This window comes from Topomyia yanbarensis, chromosome 3 (genome assembly GCF_030247195.1).
Source record: "Topomyia yanbarensis strain Yona2022 chromosome 3, ASM3024719v1, whole genome shotgun sequence".
In the NCBI taxonomy this organism is placed as follows: Eukaryota; Metazoa; Arthropoda; class Insecta; order Diptera; family Culicidae; genus Topomyia; species Topomyia yanbarensis.
Window position 1 is genome coordinate 57,757,422 of NC_080672.1, and position 23,363 is coordinate 57,780,784.

A 23,363-nucleotide genomic window follows, 5' to 3' on the forward strand; every position below is an offset into this window, starting at 1 on the left:
TGTTTACAAATCTTATTCGCCCTTTTGCAAATTTAATATGGAAATCATCATAAAGGGAGTGTTGCCGTTTTGACTGATTTTCACTCTTCGTCTCTTTCACTATTCTCTTTGGTTTGCGTTAGCTTAAAGGTGCCATTTTGGAGAATGTATCCAGTTGAACAATCAAGCGGTTGTGACTTTATTGCGATGTATTAACCTCATCAGCGTGTCATGTTAAACGCTGATCGATGTTGTTTACATGCGAGATTTGAACGAGCAAAAACGACCATCTACTGTAAACCGCATTGCGCAGATTGTGTTGCATTGCGAGTCTAGCTAATCATTGCTAGTAGCAAAGATCTTCGCGAAAGTGTCATGATCACAAAAAAAAACAAGACAACGCGTGAGTCAGTCACATTAGCAAAAAGTAAGAACAGTAGTAGGCTGTGTTTGACCGGGTTCAGTTTTTGTTTTGAAATTCATAGTATTCACTGATTGACACGCGAAATTGAAAAAAAACTGTTGTGAGCCACTTTTTTTTTTTCAAAAAACGAACTAAACGGGCGGGTTTTTCTTTGCTGTTATTATTTTCCTGCTGTTACGTGAATCACACTGATGACGATTCTGCATGATTCTGCAACATTGTTAGTAACCAATTAGATACAAAAGTAAAGTCGTTGAATTCGTACACAGAAACAGACCTTCGACGTCATCCGCTCGACAGTTGATCGAACCCGAATGTTCAAAATGTTCAGCGGCCGCAGCACGCGTCTGTCCCATTTCAAATCGGGCTGCTAGCAATGTGGGCCGCGTTGCTGTTAGTTGAATGTTTACAAATATAGTCAAATAGTGGGGGTGTAGCTGGCGTAATTTTGCTACAGCTGCATGGGGGTGACTAGCGACCATTTCCGTACATGATTCATTATGTTAAAACCGACAATTGAAACCTCAATTTTTGCTATCGATTAATTCTATTTGTTCCTTATTCCGGTTATGCCAGGAACTTAATTAAAATCGCAGCTGTCAGCTCAAAGACACAGTAATTTTTGTTCGATCTAACGCCATATAGGTAGTGTACGTACAGCCCGTTGGCGTACCTGACTGCAGCACAGACCTGGTTGGCCTTGAGAAATCGAATGGCGGCAGCGTCGTCGTCGTCGCCGTCGTTGCTGGCATTGCAGCGTCGTCAAACGCTCATTCTGGGCACATGTCTACCATATAGATTGGACGTCCATCGTTTTCGTTTCGTGCGATTGTAGTTGAACCGGCCTGCTAAGCCAGTGTGACCGTGCTCTGTTTACAATCAGTTGATTATGCGATCGACGGCGTATTCGCGAGAACGACGCAGTGATCGTGGTTGCTGGTTGAACAACAACGCGAGTGCTCTAAACACAAGTTCTATAGTTGAAATATGCGCAAATCTCGCGTTTTGCAATCGATCTGCAGGGGAGTGATTTAGCGCGGGTCGCGTTTGCCGAAGATGAATTCGATCACAAACAGTCGCCGATTGTAGACCGTTTTTGTTGCTGCGGCTGCTGAGAAACAAAGGCGCGTCTCAACGCTGGTATGCCGACGATGCTGATGAGGCGCGAATTCAAATCAGGAAAATATGCGTTCTACATTTCAACGCAGTTTGTGTTTTAGTCGGTGAATCGTAACCCTACCGAATAGCTACAGACAAACGCGAGTGGATACCGTCGTGATAAGATAAGGATGCCCTGTTATCAGCGACAGAAGTTTCTGCTCGATCCAGGTATAATGCAACTGGCAAACTCGGGTCGCTCATTTCGACAGTGGATATTACTGGAACTGGGTGAGATTAATTAGTGCACCTGTGCTGCTGTGAGTGGTGTCGCGAGTGAATCATTGTCGTGCCAAATCAAATCGATTGTAAGGAATTGTTCCAACAATTGCCGTCTAATTAGTACATTACGAACAAAACTAGCGATTAAGTGAAAAACCTGTCTTAGAATCTGTGATGACCAAGTAGCTGTACCGCGCAACGATGAAAATCCTCAGCAGCGGTGTGTTTGTCCTAGTGATTTGCACCGGATTAGTCCTGGCCGTGGAAGAAGACCAGAGCAAAAAGGTAAGTTTTGGAAGCATTATTCAACTTCGTTCCGCATCGATTTTATTGGTGCCGATCCCTTCTGCCTTACTCATTTCAATTTAAGCTCTTGAATCGGTCGATAACGATTGCACGCGATAAGATATGGATGGAGTTACTCGGCGATGGTGGGGCTGTTGCGCAAAATCAACAGTTACACTTTACAATTTCTGCGCACTTTTTCGTACTGAGTTGATATCGTCATATGAATTTCTTAGTAATGAGTCTAATTTCCAGGTATTGAGCAAGATTGTAAAATTATAAATTGCAGTTGATTGCAAAGTTCTGCTATTCGGAATTTTGATCCGTATTCGAAAATTGCTAAGAATTATGAGCTCGGATGAAAAGAAGAATTACTCTGAATGGCTCCTAGATGCTCAATTTTCGTATCCTTATTCAAACAACAGTGTGATAAATCATGGTTTTGCGTTTCAAACTCGTTTCGCCAGTATGTGACAGACTGACTTGGTCACCAGATTGATGCTAGATCCAAAATGGTAACACCGCTTGTATTCACAAGAATACAATTGGATACGGATGATGTCCTACAAGTACAGAAGCTCGGCATTATGATGAGATCATACCTAAACCGAAACAACTTTTGGTTAGAAAGTCAATGTGTAGCATCTTATTATATTATCAGAACCTATAACTGTCGCGGAATAGCGTCTCGATTTCGTCTGCAAGTTACTAATGAGTTGAGGTCGAAACTCAAGTCTAATACTTGATAAAGTTATATGTATTGTGCTCTTCAAGCATAAAATAATTTTGATGCATTTTTTGTCCTTGCGGAGTAATATATAGTAAGGAACATAGTTTGATCATGTCATGATCATAATTATTCAATATTGAAATTGTGTTTGATGTAGAGCTTAGAGTGTTACGCATTACGCATCATTGACAACGTAGCCAATCTTCTTGCCTGGGCGCAATACTAACTAAACCCATCAATAATATGTACTGCACCAATCAATTATTCACCGGACACACTGACTCACTCTCGATGAACTAGGGTATTAAGACTACTTTCATCCTAGTTTTCATCTCGCTCTAACGATATTTTCAGCACTTTTATAATCATACATTTTTCTCAGAAACGAAGCAAATATATTAATGGTAATGGTTAAACCTGCCGCAATCTCATCTCTCCAACATCGTTGAGAACATCTGTGTAGCAGCTCTGTCTCATCTCAAAATAAATTGATCCCACTTCTCTTTTTTGTACCATCAATTCCAGCCGAGGTCGTTGAGATTTTTCTAAGGTGAAAAAATCTGTGGTCACGTCTTCCTTCGGAAGGGAAATAAAGCCGATTGTCCCCGGTCCATGAGTTTGATAGATCTAGTCCAGATAGTGGAGACACCACCCTGGCGTCGGTAAAGAAGAAGTACAATCCAACTTCTATACTTACTAACAAATATCCTCCTCCCGTGATACTTGTGGAGTGCGCAGTAGTATATACGGCCTCTAGCAAAAGCAAGTATCGGACTAACCATTTCGTCCATTTCCTTCCGCGATCTACTTTCGTGTCTGGCCGGCGCGCCGGTATTGATCAATAACACTTGATAAATATTGATAATAAGCACATTGAAAGATGTTTCGTTACTCCCAAGCATAATTATCTACTTATTCCCTGTGCAACTTCAGCTAGTCCAGAACGATAACGGAGTGGCAACCAGGGGTGGTAGCACAAGCTCAAGCATATTTACTGTGAGCCTTGTAGAATATGGGCCAGGGATTTGCTTGAAATTCTCATATATTTCATCGTCGATCAAGTCACATCCATCGGGTTCATCAGCGCGTATTCCACATTCTGGACGCTATTTGTTGTTTGAGGCTGGGTTGTTTACTTGTAACTTATGTACAACATTCAGTTTATTCGGCAAATCATAATCCGAGGTACTGGTATCTGACTTGATTTTTTGATACGTTCATAATTGAACATGAACATAAGTACACGATTTCGTGAACTGAACGATTCACGAAAATCATTAGCAAGTTCCTGAAATAATAATAAACCTCGTTTTCATGAAACTATTTGTGTTTCCAAAAAACTAGTTCGCCCCGAATATATACATGGCGTTACATTCGAATGTTTGGTTTGAGTTTTTTATGCTTCTTGTTCATAATACACAGCCGATGTCAACCGATGCTCATGATTACAGGAACTTTTTCGCGATTTTCGTTATTTCTCATCACGTTCCCGTGCTATTTTATTTTATTGATATAGACTTTATTAGTTTACTATCGGAATTTTCTGTCAGAGTGGCGGGATTTATGATCATGATTTCACGATTTCTTAGTCGCGAATTTCGTAGTGCTATTCACGTTATCGTCATATTTTAGTCATGAGTACAGTGATTCATGTTCATGATCGCATGATCTTAGTCGCGGTTTTTGATATTTTAATTAGGAGTAATATGATTTATGTTCATGATTTCAGGAACTTTGTCATAATTTATTTATGTTCTTGATTTTAGGATCCTAGTCATGATTTTTGACATTTTTGTCACTAGTTGCGTGATATATATTTCCAATCTCAGAATCTTAGTCACGATTGTCGTAATTTTTGTTCACGTTATCGTTATATTTTATTTTAGAGCTCACTTTCGAATTTGACACGTGGAGTAATGTAACTCATGTTCATGATATCAGCAGTTGTAGAACTTTATCAAAAACACAATTTGTGATGCTTACCGCAGTTTTTGTTTTCTATCAAGACATCACCCTGCACCTTATCAAATGAATAACGATGTTCGAGGTTCAAATAGTTTCGTTATATCTACTGCTTCTACTTATTACTGGTCGCTAGCAGCTGGACATTTCATGAAAAAGTGCATGGAACAAATATGATTCCACGAATAATACCCCAAGTTTTGTGAAAAAATTCACGTGAAAATTTCATTTCCTTGTTGTATGAAATTGAAACTGATTAGAAATATATTCTAAATATTACAAGCACACAAAACAGATCGTAAATCATGTAGTAGCAATCCTAAACTAGCTGACGAATCCATGAATAATATTTCATGCATACTATTTGACGCGCATGAGTGGTCAGACGTGATTGTTGTACTATGAACCAGTTCACGAATGTTTGAAAAATATTTCATGATTTTGTGAACTATTTCACGAACACGGATATTGGATCGTAACCAATATCTAGTCTAGTCTAGTCTACACATTCACAGTCAATACATGTAGGGATCCTGGAAAAATGCAGACGTTCGTCCACAATTTTTCTTGTCATTATTAATGTTTGTGGCACATATTGAATATGACACAAGCATTAAAGCGGCCAGGCCAACTGTGCAGCGTACAAAATAAAGATGATTCAATATTATACGGCAATCAAATTATTCATTTTATGAATAATTTAATTACCGGATTATTTTGAACCTTGAATAAGGAAGAAACGGGGACAACCGTTTCAATTTGATAGGGGTTTGATAAATCGTTGGGAGTGACTTTGCTAAGAGGGTTAATGTCACTCCTTTGGTCCTAGGTTCCTGGGATGGGAGGAATGTTTTGATTTTGTGAACTAATGTTCCTAAATCTATGAATAGTATCATGAGGAAAATTTCACAAAATAAAAACAAATATTTTCACTAATAAAAGCTTTATGCGGGTGTTACTGAAGGGAATTTGAACATACGGTGCAGACCCGATTTTATCAGCCTCCAATTTTATCACCTTTTTGACCCGATTTTGTCAGCTTCGTATGAAAATTGATAGTTGGCACTTTAATGGGCTCTAGCAGACGAACCAACTGGAATTCGAATAAATCCTTTTTTGAACATATTTTGATAGTGCTAAAAATCGATTTTTGCAAATATGCATAGCTCATAGCTTTGGGACTAAATAAACTTTACGATTTTTTTCTAATATAAATGAAAAAAAATTACTTTTTATATATCTCGCTATCCGTCTTGACTAGTTGTTTGAACCGTTCTCCCAAGTTTTTACATTCAGTGTATAGCAGCCGCCAAGTCGTTCTATCTAAGTCGAAACGCAATTTACCCGATTAATTTCCGTTATGAAAAATACAGTGTTCGATGTACACATTTGGTTCAACTCATTTTGTCTCTTATAACGGTATCTCAAAATGATCCAGGTTAAAGATTTTCTATTTTTAATCTTTTTCGGCACCATATTATAACCGCTGCAGTTCAACTGTATTCTGTACTTCTGAGACATAATACAATTAAAATCTGCAGTGGATTCTGGAACTCTTTCAGATTCTCCAATTACATAGCTTAATAGGTTTTTCCTTTAAATTCATTTGAAAGGTTGAACTGAAAATTTCAACGTACTCCAAGAACATTGGATACAGAAAGGAGGCTGTTAAGTACAATAGAGTACACTCAGGTTTTTTTTACGCGGGGGATACATGCCGCGTAAATGAAAACCGCGGAAATTTCAAAATTCGCGCAAAAAAACCGCGTGAAAAAATATCGCGCAAAAAAAACCGCGTAAAAAACTTGAGTGTATACGTTCGATTTTCAACCAGATAAACTGATCGGGAAGCTTGATACACAAAAGGAACATGATAAGCGTTAGTGCAAAATGCGCGGATACGTATTTTTCTATTCTGTTATCATTTTCTTGTTCGAAGAAATAGCTATAATGTTGTACTCTCAGTGCACTGGGCGGCTTAAGGAGCGTTTATAAAATTATGGCATAATAGAAATTGTGTTATATATCAGGCTCGTTTATACCAACGGGAGATAATCTTCTGATGAAACACTTCTATAATTTAAAAATCTGGCAGAATGAGAGGTTTGTCTTTTTGCCTGGAAGCTGCAAAAACTCTGGCTGTGCCAGATAAATCTGACATAATGGCATCCCTCACCATGGCAACATAATCGGGAACTCTAGTGATATGGGAGAACTCACTCTCTTCTAGGATCTGAACCAAACATAGCAAATTAAGTACCAGATTCTACATTCAAGAATACACGCAAATATGCGAATAGCCACTCGGCTATTAAAGGGGATTTTTTACGCGACAATCACGTCAACATACAAACGCTTGAGCCCTTCGTGATCATCCACACATAGCTACGCTTACGATCTTGCAAACAGAACAACTGAACGTTTTAGCACTTATAAAGTTACAAACGCGGTCTCAAGAATGATCCTGTGTTCGCGTGATCATGATTTGGTTACATTCGGAAGTTCTTCCTCTCGCCCCTAGCAGCCTAGGTCCATGCCTTCAGTTGGACCAACCAGAAAAAATACGCTCTTATCCACTAGATAACACGACAACATGGCGACATACCGGGAACTGTAGAGATAGAGTTGATAGTGATAGAGAACTCATTCTCCTCTGGCATCTGAACCATATACCGAAAATTATATAAGATTCGCGGTCCGCGCAATCATCTATGATCATATCAACACACGCGAGTATACGAATGGACATACGGTTTTAAAATCAAATTTATACATTCGAAGAGACACGCAACCACACGCGACATACAAACGTCCACGCGACAAACTAACGGCCACGCGATCAAACACGATAACATACAAACGGTACAAAGACGAACATAAAATCGCGATCATCCACACACAACTACGCCCAAGATTTCACAAACACAAAAACGCCCCAATGATTTAGTGTACCCTTCAGCCCTTCCAATTCGATTAACGCGGTCTCAAGCGCACACAAATAAACGCTCATTCCCACGCGATCGTAAAGTCCATACTCCATGAACCCCTCCAACTGAACCGTATACTCGATATCACAATCAGAATCAAGGTCCGCTGCAATTGACCTTAAGCAGTGTTTAGGTGGGTGACACTTTCCGTTTCATCTACAATTGTAATTAGTGACTCTGATGGGGAGCCCTTCTGTGAACTCAGCTCTACAGCTCCAGTATACACAGAAAAAAATCAGCGAGAATAAACAAATTTTAGTTTTAATTAACAATTTTCCCGTTTGATATAGTGATAAACAAGATTCAGGTTTGATTTAATCAATACTGTTGCTTGAAATTACCAACAAGTTTATTTGTTGGCCTTTCAATAGTTTCAACAAATATTTCGTTTAAAACAACAAGGTCATGATAAGTTTAACCGAACAAACCGGTGGCTTCCCTGGCTTCGGCAGCAACTCCAGCTTCTGAACCTTCCACATTTTAGAGAAGCTGCCTTCATTTAGACACTTCTGCAACACCATCCCGAACATGTCTGGATATGCGAGAATCGCAGCTTTCAGCACCACGATTCGTACTCCATCCGGACCGGTGGCTTTCTTTGATTTCAGGCGCTTCGATGCTTCTGCGAGCTCGTTGTTAGTCACTTGGCGATCGCCTGTATTTGCTCTTTCTTCTTCACCGTATGGTGTTGGTGGCCAGATAGTTGGATTGTGCTTCGGGAAAAGACCCTCGACGATTATCTTCAGCTTATTCGGACACATTTGGGCTGGCGTCGTCGGACCCTTCATTTTCGCCATCACGGCTCGTTACGCGTCGCCCCAGGAATTGGCGTCTAGCTTCCCGAAACACTGCCTTGCGCTCTTCTCCATCTGGCTCCGATATTGCTCTCCGAGCCCGCCTTATGTCTCTGAGACTAGCAGCGCGTAGCGTACTAAGCGTCTCATTCCACCAGTAAGCTGGACGCCATTTGTTACGTGGTTCCAGTTTTCGCGGTATTGTGGCGTTCTCGGTTCTACCGTTCGGCCGAAGTGCCTTAGCAAAGAGGCTCTTTGTTGAAGGCTTTCGTCTTCCACTTTCGTTCACCAGTCATCCTTCTCCGAGCTGCAGCTGAGTTCCGTTGACCGATACGGTAGCGAATCGCCTGGTGGTCACTATGCGTATACGTTTCGCATATTCTCCAATCCATGTTCGCCGTCAATGAAGGACTACAGAATGTGACGTCGATGATAGACTCGCTCCCGTCTCTCCGAAATGTGCTAAAAGAACCTTTATTGCACAATCGTACGTCTGACTTCGCTAGAGGTTCCTGTAGGATACACCCTCTTATGTTAGACAGTCTACTGCACCATTTCACAGCCTAGGCGTTGAAGTCACCACCAATGACTACCGGTTTTCGACCAATCAACTGCTCGGTTAACTACTCCAGCATTAGGCTAAACTGCTCTACTGTCGACCTTGGAGGAGCGTAACAGCTGCACACGCCGTTGATTTTGGAGATCACGTAGCCATCGTATGAGCGTTCTATCACTTCTTGAATGGGGAATCTGCCCATAACCTGTATCGCAGCTGTTCCCGATCTATCCGCCACCCAGTTACTATTATCAAGGGCGACTTGATACGGCTCTGCAATCAAAATGGCACCACACATTGCTTATGTCGTATACTGCCCCAACAGTTCCCCAACTGTGCGGTGTCACAGTGATTCAGATTTATCTGGATTATCTGCATTACCATTGACCTTGTAGGGAGGGCATTGAAAGCCACCCGTCTGATGGTCGTTTCCGTCCGCTTGAGTGCAAAGCATGCACCACGACTTTGGCGTCCATTCCCAGCACATCCTGGATCTATCCGGGCCTTCGTAACGTCGTCACGTTATTGGCTTGGACGAGCACGGCTTCTCCCTTTGGCGCCTTCTGACGTGCCGAGGGTTTTCCTTTCCTCTTCTGCTCGCCTTTTGTCGTCTCCTTCTTTTTTTTGCTGTTTCCCGTGCTTCTTCTTTTAACCTACAACGGTACTCCAGCTTTCTCCCTATTGGGTGGCGTCCTATTCTTCAGCAACAACAGCGTCCTCGAGCGTCTGCCTCTTTGGCCCGCCTCGTCTTTCGTCTCCTAGCGAGGATCTTGTCCCCTTTGGTGGCAGGGAAACTACTTCTTCTTCCCCTGCTTATGAGGGGGCTTGGAAAATAGTAGCCTTAGACGATGCCAAAGCTACATTAGCCCTCCGCATTGCCGTATCATACTTCAACACTTCGCTTCCACTACTTTTGAACTCATGCCACTCTGCTCTGGCTGTTGGTGCTGCTTCTTTTCCCTCTGCTCTTGCTGGTGGTTACCACCTCACCAAACCACGGATTCACTGCGCCTGCTTCGTATGTGTTTCTTGTTTTTCTCCATTTTATTGGGTCCCAACTCCGGGCCGCCTATTTCTACTCGTTGTACGTAGTCGCCTCTTGTTATCCCATGGTTATATATGAGAGCACGTGAGTCATGCTACACTATCTTTCATGGGGAGTAGTGTTCAGAGCCGGATCGGCATAAAATCGGGAATGCTCCAACCGAACCTAGTACCACCAACTAAATGGTGACGAATTTTGAACGTAACCGGAGACCTGCCAGGGTTTTGTCGAGATGGTGGCAGCCGTGCTGTTAGCCCACTCGCCATTTCAAGTCGGTATCATCCTTCCTTACTCAGGGAATAGAACAGCACGCCTGTCAGCCTAAAGTCGCAGTCCAAATCGTGATTCATATTCTGTACGTTTACGTTCATCATGTGCAGTATGCCGTATTCAGGGTGTTACCGGCGTCGATCCTGACGTACCGGATGGCACTCCGGTTAGGCTAGACTGCTTTTATTGCTAAAGTCTTTGATTAGTGAAATCTAAGGATTGTAGCAGAAAATGCTCAGACTCGCTTCGTCGTTGCTGCATTCAGAATTATGGCCCAATCCAAAACCCCACAACATCCTAGCAACTCGCTGTAGCTCCGGGCAGGGCCGCCGAGAGGGAGGGGGGACGGGGTGTTTCCCCCCGGGCCCGGAGTTTTGAAGAAACTAAAATTTTGGCCAATACTTTTCAACAAAAAATTCAATATCCTGTGTATGATGTAACTAGAATAGAATTCTAAACTACTGCGTATTTGATATCAAATATATTTGCACCCAATCAGAAGATCAGACCAGGGCGGGCATAGCGTAGTTGGTTCACCGACTGCCATGTACGAAGCTCATCTGGGTTCGATTCCTAACCCCGCACATGGAGAATTTTTCAAAGAAAATTTTCTAACCTTGAATGAAGAAGCGAATGTCCCTAAGGTTAAAATTTTTATAATCGAAAAAAATAAGAGCAGACTTTCTAGGGGTAAAAAATAAATTATTTGATTAGAAGTCATGAGGTTGTCTTCAATTTTCGTTCATATGAAATCGATTTATTGAATTTCCTATCTTCGCAACTGCTGGATTATTATCGAAAATAATTATTAGAAAGAAAAAAACTTCTCAACCTTCTATTTAGGGTTGCCACACCGGTTTTTGGAGACGAATTCCGGGTCTTTGTTCATGTAATTCGGATCTCGCCCAGAAGAATCCAGTGGATTATTTTGCGATTTTACAATGTTTTCTTCATCAGGATCATTCTATAAATCGTCTAGCACACAGCCATCATAAACATCATCCCCGGGTTGCAGACCCTAATCGATAAGTAGGGCCCCTCTCGGTGTTGACCAATATATTTAAAAAGTGGTCACCACCATTTGGGTTCAGATTAACTTTACCCTACAGGACCTTCACTTCAATGGATCAACCGATTATATGCTCCTCACAAAGATCCTCGAAAGACACTGAAGTGTGAATTTACGCCCTGTCTTTGTTTACTTAGGGCAGAGTAAAGTTCGCTCGGGGTATCCTACACAGCGAGAGTGGCTGGTGCTTTTTGATTTTTTTTATGGATATTCAAGGATGTGAAGTATTACCCCCACTAAATCAACAAAACAAATGCGAAAAAATACACCTAAATGCTCTACCACAACTTTACACTTTGCGGCGAATGTGAAGAATATATGATATATTTTGTGCTATAAATAAAGCAGCACACTTAGAAAAAATGAAAATTACATTTGACGTAAATAATATTGTGATGTATTTTGCTGTCCAATAATGGAATTTTACATGTTTTGAAATGTGAAATAAAATATTGTGTCGCTTTTGATGTAGTACTCGGTTGAATGGAGATGGAGAATTGTGAACAAAGTGTATTTTTACATGTTCTTGAATGTTAATTCAAGTGAATTGTGACGCTCCTTTTATGTGCATCTTGCGAGATGCAAATATTTTGAAGTGTGAGAGTCTATTTGGCTTATATGAATGTTTTTGAAACCAGCATAGCGTAAAATCCAACCACCACCCTTATTTGAAGTTTGATCCATGTTTCGCTATCCCCATTTTTTTTATTTTTACATGGATTTTTTGTGATTCTGTTAAAATTTCGTTAAAAACACTTTCAAAAGCATTGTTTTTGGGCGACTTAGTGGAATGTTATATTAAATATTTTTCTTTTTTGATGTCTTTCGCATATTGATAAAAACACTGATGAAGGCTGCAAGTCGTAGGAGTAATACGTATCTGTGCATTTTTGCAGTTTTCATAAAATAGTAGAATTAAAACGGAAGACATCATAAAAACCTGTTTTAATCCACCTAGAGGTGCAATTGTGCCTTTCTCATTTCTCCAAACTATGATTTAATAGCTGGTTCGTACAATATAACTTTATGGAAATGTCATTCTTATTACACTTGGTAAGTATATATAAGAGCACCTTTTTGCATTCATCGCGGTATCGGTTTGAATCGGAGTTTTTTATGTGATCGACCTCCACAATCCGTAACTCCGGTGCTGGAAGTCGGATGGAGATGGAATTTAATATCAGTTTCTGGGAACGCAACACCTTTCATTTGAGACTAAGTTGAGCAAATCTAGCCATTTTCGAGAAACCAATATAACCGTTATTCTGAATTTGGATGCTTCCGTATTCGTCGATGGTGGCCAGTGTGGCCAAAGAGACTTTGAATGACTGTTGGGGACCTAAATCTACAAATTCAACAGTTGTGTTTACATTTTGGAAAAAAAATCACCTTTTTACATTCATCGCAGAATTCGTTAGAATCGGGATTTGCTGCGTGATCGTACGTATCACCCTGTAATTCAGGAACCAGAACTCGGATCCACACAAAATTCAACAGCAGCTGATGGACCTTTCATTTAAAATTAAGTTTGTCAAAATCGGTTCAGAAAATTCCGAGAAACTGATTTGGAAAAATCAACAAATTTTGTTTTGTAACCATACTCTTCAACTCGTAATTCGGAACAAGATGTCGGTTGAAAATGAAATTCAATAGCAACCTATGGGAATATTATACCTTTCATTTGAATCTTAGTTTGTAAAAATCGGTTCAGCCATCTCCGAGTAACCGATGTGGACATTTTGTTACCAAATCCGCACATACACACACATACATACACACATACACATACACACATACAAACATACACACATACATACACACCGATATTTTGCGATCTCGGCGAACTGAGTCGAATGTTATATGAGACTCGGCCCTCCGGGCCTCGGTTAGAAAGTCGGTTTTTGGAGCAATTGCATAACCTTTCTATATAAGAAAGGCAAAAGAATAATATTTAATTAGCTTAATAAGCATGAGTTCAATGTTATCTTCATGTGATTATAATTTGCAAAGGTTGGTGGAATGCGTTTGAACGTGTAGGGAATGGGGGTTTAGTAGAGTGGGTGTGGAGGATGCGTCAGAAATCCTTCATCTTATTTCGGTATACGGGGTGGATGAAGGAAATCTGGGCGTGAGGGTGATCCAAGAAGAGGGGAGTGATGAAGGAGGGAGGTGTAAGGGCAAGGTGGGGAAGGGGGGGGAAGGGGCGGCTACGCAATACTCAACTGCATATTTTGCCTTCCATTTGAGACTTGGTTTGAGAAAATCGGTTCAGTCATCACCGAAGAACCGATTTGACTTTAATTGTGGAATATGCCCGGAATTCCGGACTTCCGGAATCGTCGATAGTGGACAATATATTCAAAGAATGTTTGATTGGCAATCAGTGATCTAGATCTGCGATTAGAAGTTATTTGGTGACCATTTCGATAGTTTTTAGCCTCTGAGGTATTACGATTGTACCGATTTATATGGGAAATTCCAGTGTATCCTTACTAACACCCCTGTAACTCCGGAAGCAAGAGTCAGAACCGAATGAAATTCAGCAGCAGTCAATGGCATTACTGTATCTTTCATTTGAAATTAAGTTCGTAAAAATCGGTAGAGAATTCGTTGTGGAATGGGTGTGATATTAGCTTAGGAACTTGGCGGGTTCCCCGAGGGCGTCATGAACCGTCATAGGTGGCCAATGTGGTCAAAGCTGCTTTGATTGATCATTAGTGATCCAGACCCGCAAACTAGAGTAATGTTACATCAATTTTAATATGTTTTACATCATTTGAACATTATGGTGGTACCAGTTTATATGGGAATTTGCTGTGTGACCGCACTCTTCAACCCGTAACTCCGGAACCGGAAGTTGGATCAACTAAAAATTCAATAGCAGCTTATGGGAGCGTTATACCTTTCAGATGAAACTAAGTTTGCGAAAATCGGTTCAGCCATCTCTGAGAAAATTGTGTGAGTTTAAATGACACACACACACATACACACACACATACACACACACACACACATACATACACACACAGACATTTGCCGATCTCGACGAACTGAATCGAATGGTGTATGATACTCGGCCCTCCGGGCCTCGGTTAAAAAGTCGATTTTTACAGTGATTGCATAGCCTTTCTTTATATGAGAAAGGCAAAAAGTGTTTAAATTTTTTTCAAGTTGTAGATTTTTTTGTATTTATGCAATTTCAACATTTTCATTTTTTATCTATTTCCATTGTTACCATATTTTTATTTTATCCATCTTTTCACGCTCTTCATTTTTGCATTTTTATCACTACCACTTACCTTAATTTGTAATCATTTCTATGTTATTCCATTTTATTTGCCATTTTCGAGAGAATTACATTCTATTGTATTTTTTCTGTTGTTTAATATTTCAATACTCTGATTTTTATTTGTTTCTTTTTGTTTTTGTTCTTTTGTTTTTAAATTCATCCCAAAATGTCACCTTTCTCGCACTTTGGTCCATGTTTTCTAGTTTTTAGTTTTCCGTAGTTTATTTTTTTATCATTGCCAATTTAATATAATTTCATTTTTCTTAATCTTTCATTTTGTTTATTTTTGTTTTTCCGTTTAAGGGGTTACATATGTTGAGGACGGCCAAATGTCGAAATTTTTTTTATTCTTCTATCGTAAAGTTCAGATTCTTGAGAATGTTATCTCAAATTTTTATAGAGATCGGAGTATTGGATGCAAAGTTATAGCGTTTTTCATCTTGCTCCCTTACGGAGACGTGGCTTATACTTGAAACTTTAAACGCGATTATCTCGAAATCATGCTTCCCACAAGCGTCTTTGCGGTGACTACGTTTGTCGAAAAATCTTTCAATCGATCTCAAAAAAAAATCAGCTTATTCGTAATTTAACTACCGTGTCCTTGAACGTTTTAAATTTTTTAAAGAAAATTTTCATATTATTGCTATGAATTTTTTAACAATTCTTTTTATGTGAAAATAGTTTTTTTTTTTTGGAAAAATCGTCCCCGTTTCAAAAAAAAGAATTTTTTTTAATCGATCGTTCAAGGACAACATAGGTACATATACTAGTGAATTCTTTTTACGTTTATGCTTTCAGTTGAGCTGTTGGACTGCAATCGTAGTCACGGCAAACCTCTTTGAAAAAACGCACTTTGAGAAAATTGCTATAACTTTGACAATTATTAATATTTTTTATGTTCTCCAGTGGATTTTGCAAACTGGACATTGTACTACGCTAGACGCATAACATGAATTTCATAAAAAATATGGCTGCATACTTGTACAAAAATTTGAACTTTTCTCTTTTTTCCCTAATCTCAACATATATAACCCCTTAACCTATTTTGAAAGTCCTTTTTCTGTTGGTCATTTTCCATTAGATGTTTTTTTTTTATTTTTTTTTTTTTCTAGAAAACATTAGATTTATCTTTTTTGCCATTATGCGCATATTTTCTTCGTTTTACATTTAGGCTGATGTTTGAATTTCTGCCAAGTTGCTAATGTTTTTTTTCCATTTTTAAAATATTTTAATCTATTTTTCTATTTCTTCTTGTTATTTTTTGATTTTGTGTGTTCACTACATTTTCAATTTTTCCATTTCTTTACTTTTACTAATACTATTGACAAAAATAACTCTTTTCAAAGTCACCAAAACTTTCAAAGAGGTATTCAAAGTAATATGAAGTATTAGCAGCCCTAAGTTTTTACTGTCATTGGCACTACAAACAACTAGAGCAAAAAAACTGGTACATAACAATATAATTTCAGTGTAATATACATAATATCAGTAAGTACAATGGATTTCAAACTTTAACTTGGTGCATGGGCAATATACAGTGGTGGGGGCCCGTACGTTGGACCCCTCGGGCCCGTATTTTCTCTCTACGGCCCTGGGTTCGGGTGTGTATATGTGTGTGCTATCTTCCGCCCATCGGAAATGAAAATGAAGGCCTGTACTAGTAGCAAGTAACGACACTAACCGATTCATCCACCAGCCGTAGTGAGCTCACAAATATTTGCTTCTCGGTATTGTACAGTCCTCTGTTCGCCCCATGCGGCCCAATACGAAAAATAATAGAAACAAATCTGTAGCGGAACTATTTTGAAAACCCTTGGTGCACCATATTGACGGCTCTGATCGAGATGACCTGAATATTTTCACCATTACCGAGTATTTTACGAAAAAAAATTTCAAAACAGTTTTTTCGTTATTAATGCATGTTATAGGGTAGACGCACCCTTATTTATTTGGTAGATTTATATGAGCTGAAAATGCTTATTGCACGAGCCACAATATTTACACGAGAAGATATACGCTTATTTTAATTAAATTTTGTCAGTGTATGTCATCCGGCTGGTGTGAAATAGCTGATTTTAATACAACCATGCAGAAGATAGTAAAAATTTCAGCCTAAGTGTGTTCTACTTCACTTCGGTTATGTCTCTGATATTACCCACCCATCTTTTTCACAACTTACAAGCTACAGTTATTTATTACAATGTTACGCTAACTTACCTAAATCTTAAACGATCGCCATTTTTCCTTCCCTCCAGAACACCACCAACTCCACCGCGGATGATAACAAACCAGCCAAAGACGTTCCCCAGGATGACAGCAATAAAAAGCAACCGAATGCTCTCTGCAACCCGTGCAACTGCGACGCTCCCCAGAAGACGTTCAACTGTTCCTCCGCCAAGCTGTACAAGCTGTTCAACATGAGCGATTGGGCGAGTCTGAATGAGAGTGGCATAGCAACGGAAATCATGCTGCTAGATCATAACGGACTAACTGAAGTACCGCAGTTCCCAGTATTCGACGTTAAAGTACTGGATCTGAGTCACAACAACATTTCCGTCATCGTCAAAAAAGCATTCTTCAATCTGAACAATCTGGAGGTTCTGGACCTATCGAACAATATGCTAACCTCTAAAAGTCTTATTCCGGATATATTCGAGGGTAGCTACAATCCGGACGAGTACCTGCCGATGGAGAAATTGAAAGTGCTCCGACTTGGTTACAACCAGTTGCATTCGCTAGATCAGGACCTCTTCGAGCATCTACCGAACCTGGAGGAACTGAGTCTAGTGAACAACGTGTTTAAAGTGATTGATCAGCTGAGTGAAACGGCCATTGCTAGCGTGAAAACGTTGCGTTCACTCGATTTAAGCTACATGGAACTGAATGACATTCCGGTGTACATCTTCAATGCCCCGCAAGGGTTGCAGTATCTGAACTTGACCGGTAATTTGTTGACGACAATTCCGCAGGCACTGGACTATGCAACGAATCTGAAGTGGCTCAGTTTGGATGAAAATCCGATCGATAACCTTCAGGGTGATCAGTGAGTATTTATCGGTTGATTTTTTTTTAAATTCTACAATATTGTTCTTCAATTCTTTCAGCGTCTTCCCATCGCTTAAATTTCTCGAGTATCTCAGTCTATCGTACATAACACCGCTGAAGATAATCGGACGGGGAGCATTCAGTAAGTTGGAAGCCCTGAATGAGATTCACATTTGCAACAATCCCGAGTTTACCTATTTCCACTCCGATGCCTTCGTTCGGGAAGATCCGGATGATCCGGCACGGAAGGATTGGCCCCGCGTTAAGAAGCTTTACCTGCACAACAACAATCTAAGCTCGTTGGACTCTCAGATGCTGGCCCGGTGGGACGATATGGAGGTGGTTGATATCCGGGTGAATCCGTGGAACTGCGAATGTCATAATCAGTGGATCGTGGAGACGTTGTTACCGCTGATCGAAAAAACTACACCAAATATTTTGAACAATGTTGTGTAAGTACCTTTCGTTATCTTATGTCACCTTTTCAAGATTAGATCTAATCGATTTTCGTTCAGTTGTGCCACACCCAAACAGATGGCTGGTCTGTCGATGGTCGAACTGGAGCACAAGCACAGTCAGATGCGTTGTGTGGACAAGTACGGTAATAATCCGCAGAACGACGGGACACTTTTGATCGGCCTGTTGATCGGAGTTCTGGTCGGAATTCCGCTGACAGCGGCTGTGATCCTGATCTACAGACGAGGCTGCTTCGGGCTGGTTCACCGGGGACCGGCCGATTTCTCGCGGGCTTTCTACAGCCGAGCGACGAATGATGATTTCTAAAATGTGCCAATCAGTGAACAAGATTTTTGTTTAGGTTAGATGACAGGTTTTTCCTTCGTGTTACAGTAGGTGGTCTACCTACCGTTAGTCGCGGTTGCAGTTGAGTTTAAGTTGAAATTGACTTACTATAGTAGTTAAGGATTGTATATTTCTCTACCACTAAAGTGTAAAGAAGTATATTGAAATGTTGTTAATTCATGATGACAGGCCGTTTTGTACAATTATACCATATAACTTGTTTGAAGCACCTGACTGGCTGACGTACAAAAGAGTCATCATTTCGACTCACCGAACGATCGAATCGGTTAACGCGATTCCAACAATCCATGTTGATAAAAAATTAAAAAATAAAATGAAACTGAATTTGGAATTTGCGTTTCGAATTCGTCTCATCAGAATCTGACACTAACTTAGTGACGGGACTAAGCTAGCACCGAACTGACGCTAGCTCCAAAAAAACGGAGACACAATTTGTGTTACTGAGCAAACCCCTAGTCAACCGTGATTTCTCGCTTTTTTTGCTTTTTTGTGACATTTACGCGCAAAGATGGTTTTAAACAGTCTTCCCACATGAACATCGAACACCATGTTCGGTCTAGTTCTGTGCTCATCCTACACCATCATTTCGTGTGCAAACTCGAACGCGCTAATGCATACCAAAACACGAGCACATGTTTGTCTGCACAATCGAACCTCATGTACGTACGCGGTGTTCGTACACACAAGTTCATGATACTAGTTTTCTCTTTCTCTCACCCATCATCACTAGCATTGACTCATTCTGTTTTGTGTGTGCCTTTCTTATGTACGCACACGTTGTACGTACACGGTGTTTAAACCTAAGTTTGCACATCGTTCGCTTGGGTTCGGTGTTCGATGCGAACCTGTACACAAAGGCAAAGCATGTTTGAGGTTGAACGCGTGCATGAAATTTTGCAAACTGGGTGCAAACTTGTCGATGTTCATGGGAAGACTGGTTTTAAACAATTTTCTCCTTAATTGAAAAACAATAATTTTTACAACAATTGTTCTCCACTAAGGAGGAATATAGCTTAGGAAAATGAAACTGGAACGCTGCTCATGATTGTGGTACACTAATTTTTTTTGGCACGGTTTTCTCAATTAACACGATTTTAGCAAACATATTTTGAGTCCTTTTGAAGGCAAAAGACTTGACGAATTTTGATCAAGTTTTTTTTGTACGGATTTTGCAATTAACACGGTTACTGCTTTTATTCAAAGTTCTTTTGAAAGCAAAGAACTTAGAAGACCTTTGGAAGAGTGAAAACGAATCTTGAAGATTCCACAATATGGTTGTTTTAGGAAAAGTATTAACGCACAGATGCTATATGTCTATATCTGAGGCCATTTTGAAAACCAAGATGGCCACTTAGGTTAAGTAAAATTTTCAATTACCAAAACAATTTGAAATTTTTTGGAATAGCGTTGATGAATAGATGCCGGATGTCAACTCCAGAAGTAATTTAATGGCGAATTCTAGTTTAGTGGACATCCCATTAACCCTACTAATACAGTGAAGACCCGATTTTATTATTTCCCCCGATTTTGTCTGTCCTCGACTTTGTCTACCCCTGATTTTGTCAGCCTCGCATGAAAATCCGTTCGATGGGCAGCAGACCATTCCAGCAGACGAATCAACTCAAATTCGAGTAAATCCATTCATGAGCACATTTTTCTTATCTTATGAATGAAAAATATACAAAAATAAATGCATTTTTTTGTTTTATCTTGGATATTTCTACTAAATAATCAGAACCATCTTGGATGTTAAAATGACGTCAGACCTCTGGCAATTGCATATTTGTCAACCAAGTTTCAAAACACTCCACACGGTCTGATGTATACAGAATATCGCTAAGCCGGTAGTCGCACTTAAAATTTAAATATGTGACTACCCCATTACATTCAACCCGATTAGCTGGTACATATACTCGGTACTCCTTTGCCTGCTTCAATGTATTTATCACGCATCGTAGCTTATCTTGGCGGATCTTCGATATACTAGCGTTTATTCCTGGTCCCGCCAAATGGTTCATTTTGGACCCATCTTTGTAGAAAATTACTGAGCCCGGACGGAGAATAGGGCCACCTTGTTCCCAGGTTGACCTTTCAGATTCATTAATTTTATAGGGAGTTTCAAAGTTCGCTTGTCCTGTTAAGTCTAATTGTTTCTGACGAGTTATTTTATCGTCTGATGAAGCGGAAGGAGGTGCAGCATTGCATCAAATGCTTATCAAATGCTAAGTTATCGCTCCACAAGCAAGCCTTTGAAGTTTACTTAGCTTTTTTGAGTTGATTTCTCTTTTGTTTTAGGCCACCAAACTAGCGAGGCACATGTTATTCTTGGTTTGGCAATTGTGGAGTATAACCAGTGAATCATATTTGGTCTGACACCTCATTTTTTACCAATTGTTGCCTTGCTTATAACCTATTCATTCCAGTTTAGTTTTTTTTATCTAGTATCAACCCCAGATATTTTACCTCCGAGAACATTTCAATTACTGTTCCGTTGAGCAAAAGTGTTGATATGGAATATTTCCTTATTCGAGTAAATGGGATTATGATTGTTTTGGAGGATTTATGTTCAGGCACCCCGTTTTACAAAACTTTAAAGTGAAGTTTAATACAGATTGCATTCTATTTGAGATAACATAGTCAAATTTTCACTTCACGAGGATTACAACATCATCTGCAAATCCAAACACTTCGTATCCCATTTCAGTTAATGATTTCAATAGTTCGTCTACAACCAATGACCTCAATAAGGACGACAGAACTCCGCCTTGAGGGCATCCCTTATTTGTTTTCTTAGTCAGTGTCGTGATTCCAAGCGTGCTAGTTACTTCCCGCTTTATAAGCATCGAGTTGATCCAATTCATTGTCGAACCCATATCTCCTCAGCATTCCACATTGAGCAATGAGATGCATTATCGAAAGCTCCCTCTATGTCGAGAAAAGCGGCCAGTGAAATTTCTTTTGTTACAATAGAGCTCACCAGTTTTCCGACCAGCATGTGTAACGCAGCTTCTGTTGATTTGTTATTTTGATATGCGAATTGAAACTTGTTCAGTGAAGATTGTTTCAAATACCCTGATTCAATATATAGGTCCATCATTTTCTCCATTATTTTATATGAATGCGGAGGTCAAGCTGATTGGTCTAAATGATTTTGGAAGTGATTTATTTTGGTATAAATATTACCCTTGTTTGTCTCCAGCTCGTAGGTATATAGCTTAGTACTAGACTTAGCCTAATGATTTTCGTCAGGTGTGGAGTAATATACTGTTTGCTTTTTGTAGCATTATTGGCAGTACACCATCCATACCCTGAAATTTTGAATGGTTCAAAGGAATCAATCGCCTATTCAACTTTTGCTTCCGTAAATTAAGCACTGGCTATTTCATGAGCTTCGGTGTCAGCTTCATTTGAGTCAGGCTCTGCTTCCATTTGATTTTCTGCTTGTGTATTATTTATGGGAAATGAACCAGGAAATTCCATCGGTTTTCTTCACACTACCAAACCCGTTTGTATGATCTTTAGCGAGAGCTTTTTGTAGTCTTACAACCACGAGAGTTTGTTCAACCCGTTCGCACATTAGTCTCCAACTCTTTCTTCGAGATTTCTCAATTTCTACGTTAAAATCCGTTTGAGACTTTTTATACTCATCCCACTTTGCAGTCCGTTTGGCCCTGTTGAAGACGTTCCTAGTAACTTTTCTAAGTTTCTCTAAGGTTTTGTTCCACCATGTCGCGTCCTTATTGGATGTATGCGTTTTAGTTGGACAGTTTCTATTATAAACATCTATAAGTTTGGGCGTTAAAATGTTTGACGAGATCTCCAGTGCTTCTTTAGTTAGTATTTCTACTTCAAAGTATGCTATTTCACCCTGCAGTTGGGAGCAAATCCAATTTGTACTGTTAGGATTTCTGTAGATTTCTGTTAGGATTTCCCTAGCTATATATTCGAAAAGTATATGCCTGTGATCTGATAAACAGGTTTCATGCCAATTACTAATGTTCTCAGAGAGTATTGTACTGGTTATTGTTAAATCTAACACTTCCTCCCGAATCGCGATTATAAAAGTAGGTTTGTTGACTCTATTACATATATTAATATATTATATTATATAAGAGACTTACCTCTTTCGTTGATATCGCTCAATCCAGCACGTGTTTCAAGTTGTTTTGCGAAATGAATCTTTTTGCCTGGGCGAATTTGTTCAACGTTATCAGCACCGCGTGTCTGACGTGCTCCAACTGAATGAAGCTGACGTCTGAAAACCGAAGCTGCATTTTCTCCTTCAGCAAATGTTCCACATCACCAATACTCGGTCTTATGCGGAAAGACCGGAAGTCAATGACCACCATGTTGGCCCGAAGAATCACATTTTGTTGTCGAGAATCAGTCATCTTGATAGAATAATAGTAACGGTTCCCTTTGTTCTTCAGACAAAGCACACAAGAAAAAAGCAACTACTTGCGCTGGCTTGGGTAGCTGCAGAGAGCTCACTGGTATTGTGACCGATGCCTTTGGTGGTTGAGAATAGACTGGGGTAATCTTTTGGTAGTATACCTATTTTAAAAGTTTTTACTGCCTCACTGTATGTCGCTGGGCTTTTTTTATTCCCTGAGGTTTTGGCTATAACCGATTCTAACCGTTTATTGACATGATACACTCTTTTTTCCTTTTAGGTTGAGGATTGCCGCAACCGCAGTTGGAGGAGTCAAGGTATATTTGCAGATTC

The 23,363-nt window shown here is 39.8% G+C and overlaps 1 protein-coding gene across 1 annotated transcript; it reads left to right on the forward strand.

Moving 5' to 3' along the window:
- The first annotated feature begins 1,255 nt into the window (after positions 1-1,255).
- LOC131690206 (leucine-rich repeat-containing protein 70-like) lies at positions 1,256-18,775 on the forward strand. The gene is made up of 4 exons (XM_058975788.1): positions 1,256-2,068; positions 17,026-17,813; positions 17,875-18,267; positions 18,331-18,775. Exons 1-4 carry the CDS (start codon positions 1,985-1,987, stop codon positions 18,596-18,598), a joined length of 1,533 nt encoding a protein of 510 aa, XP_058831771.1. The 5' UTR covers positions 1,256-1,984; the 3' UTR covers positions 18,599-18,775.
- Positions 18,776-23,363: the final 4,588 nt, after the last annotated feature.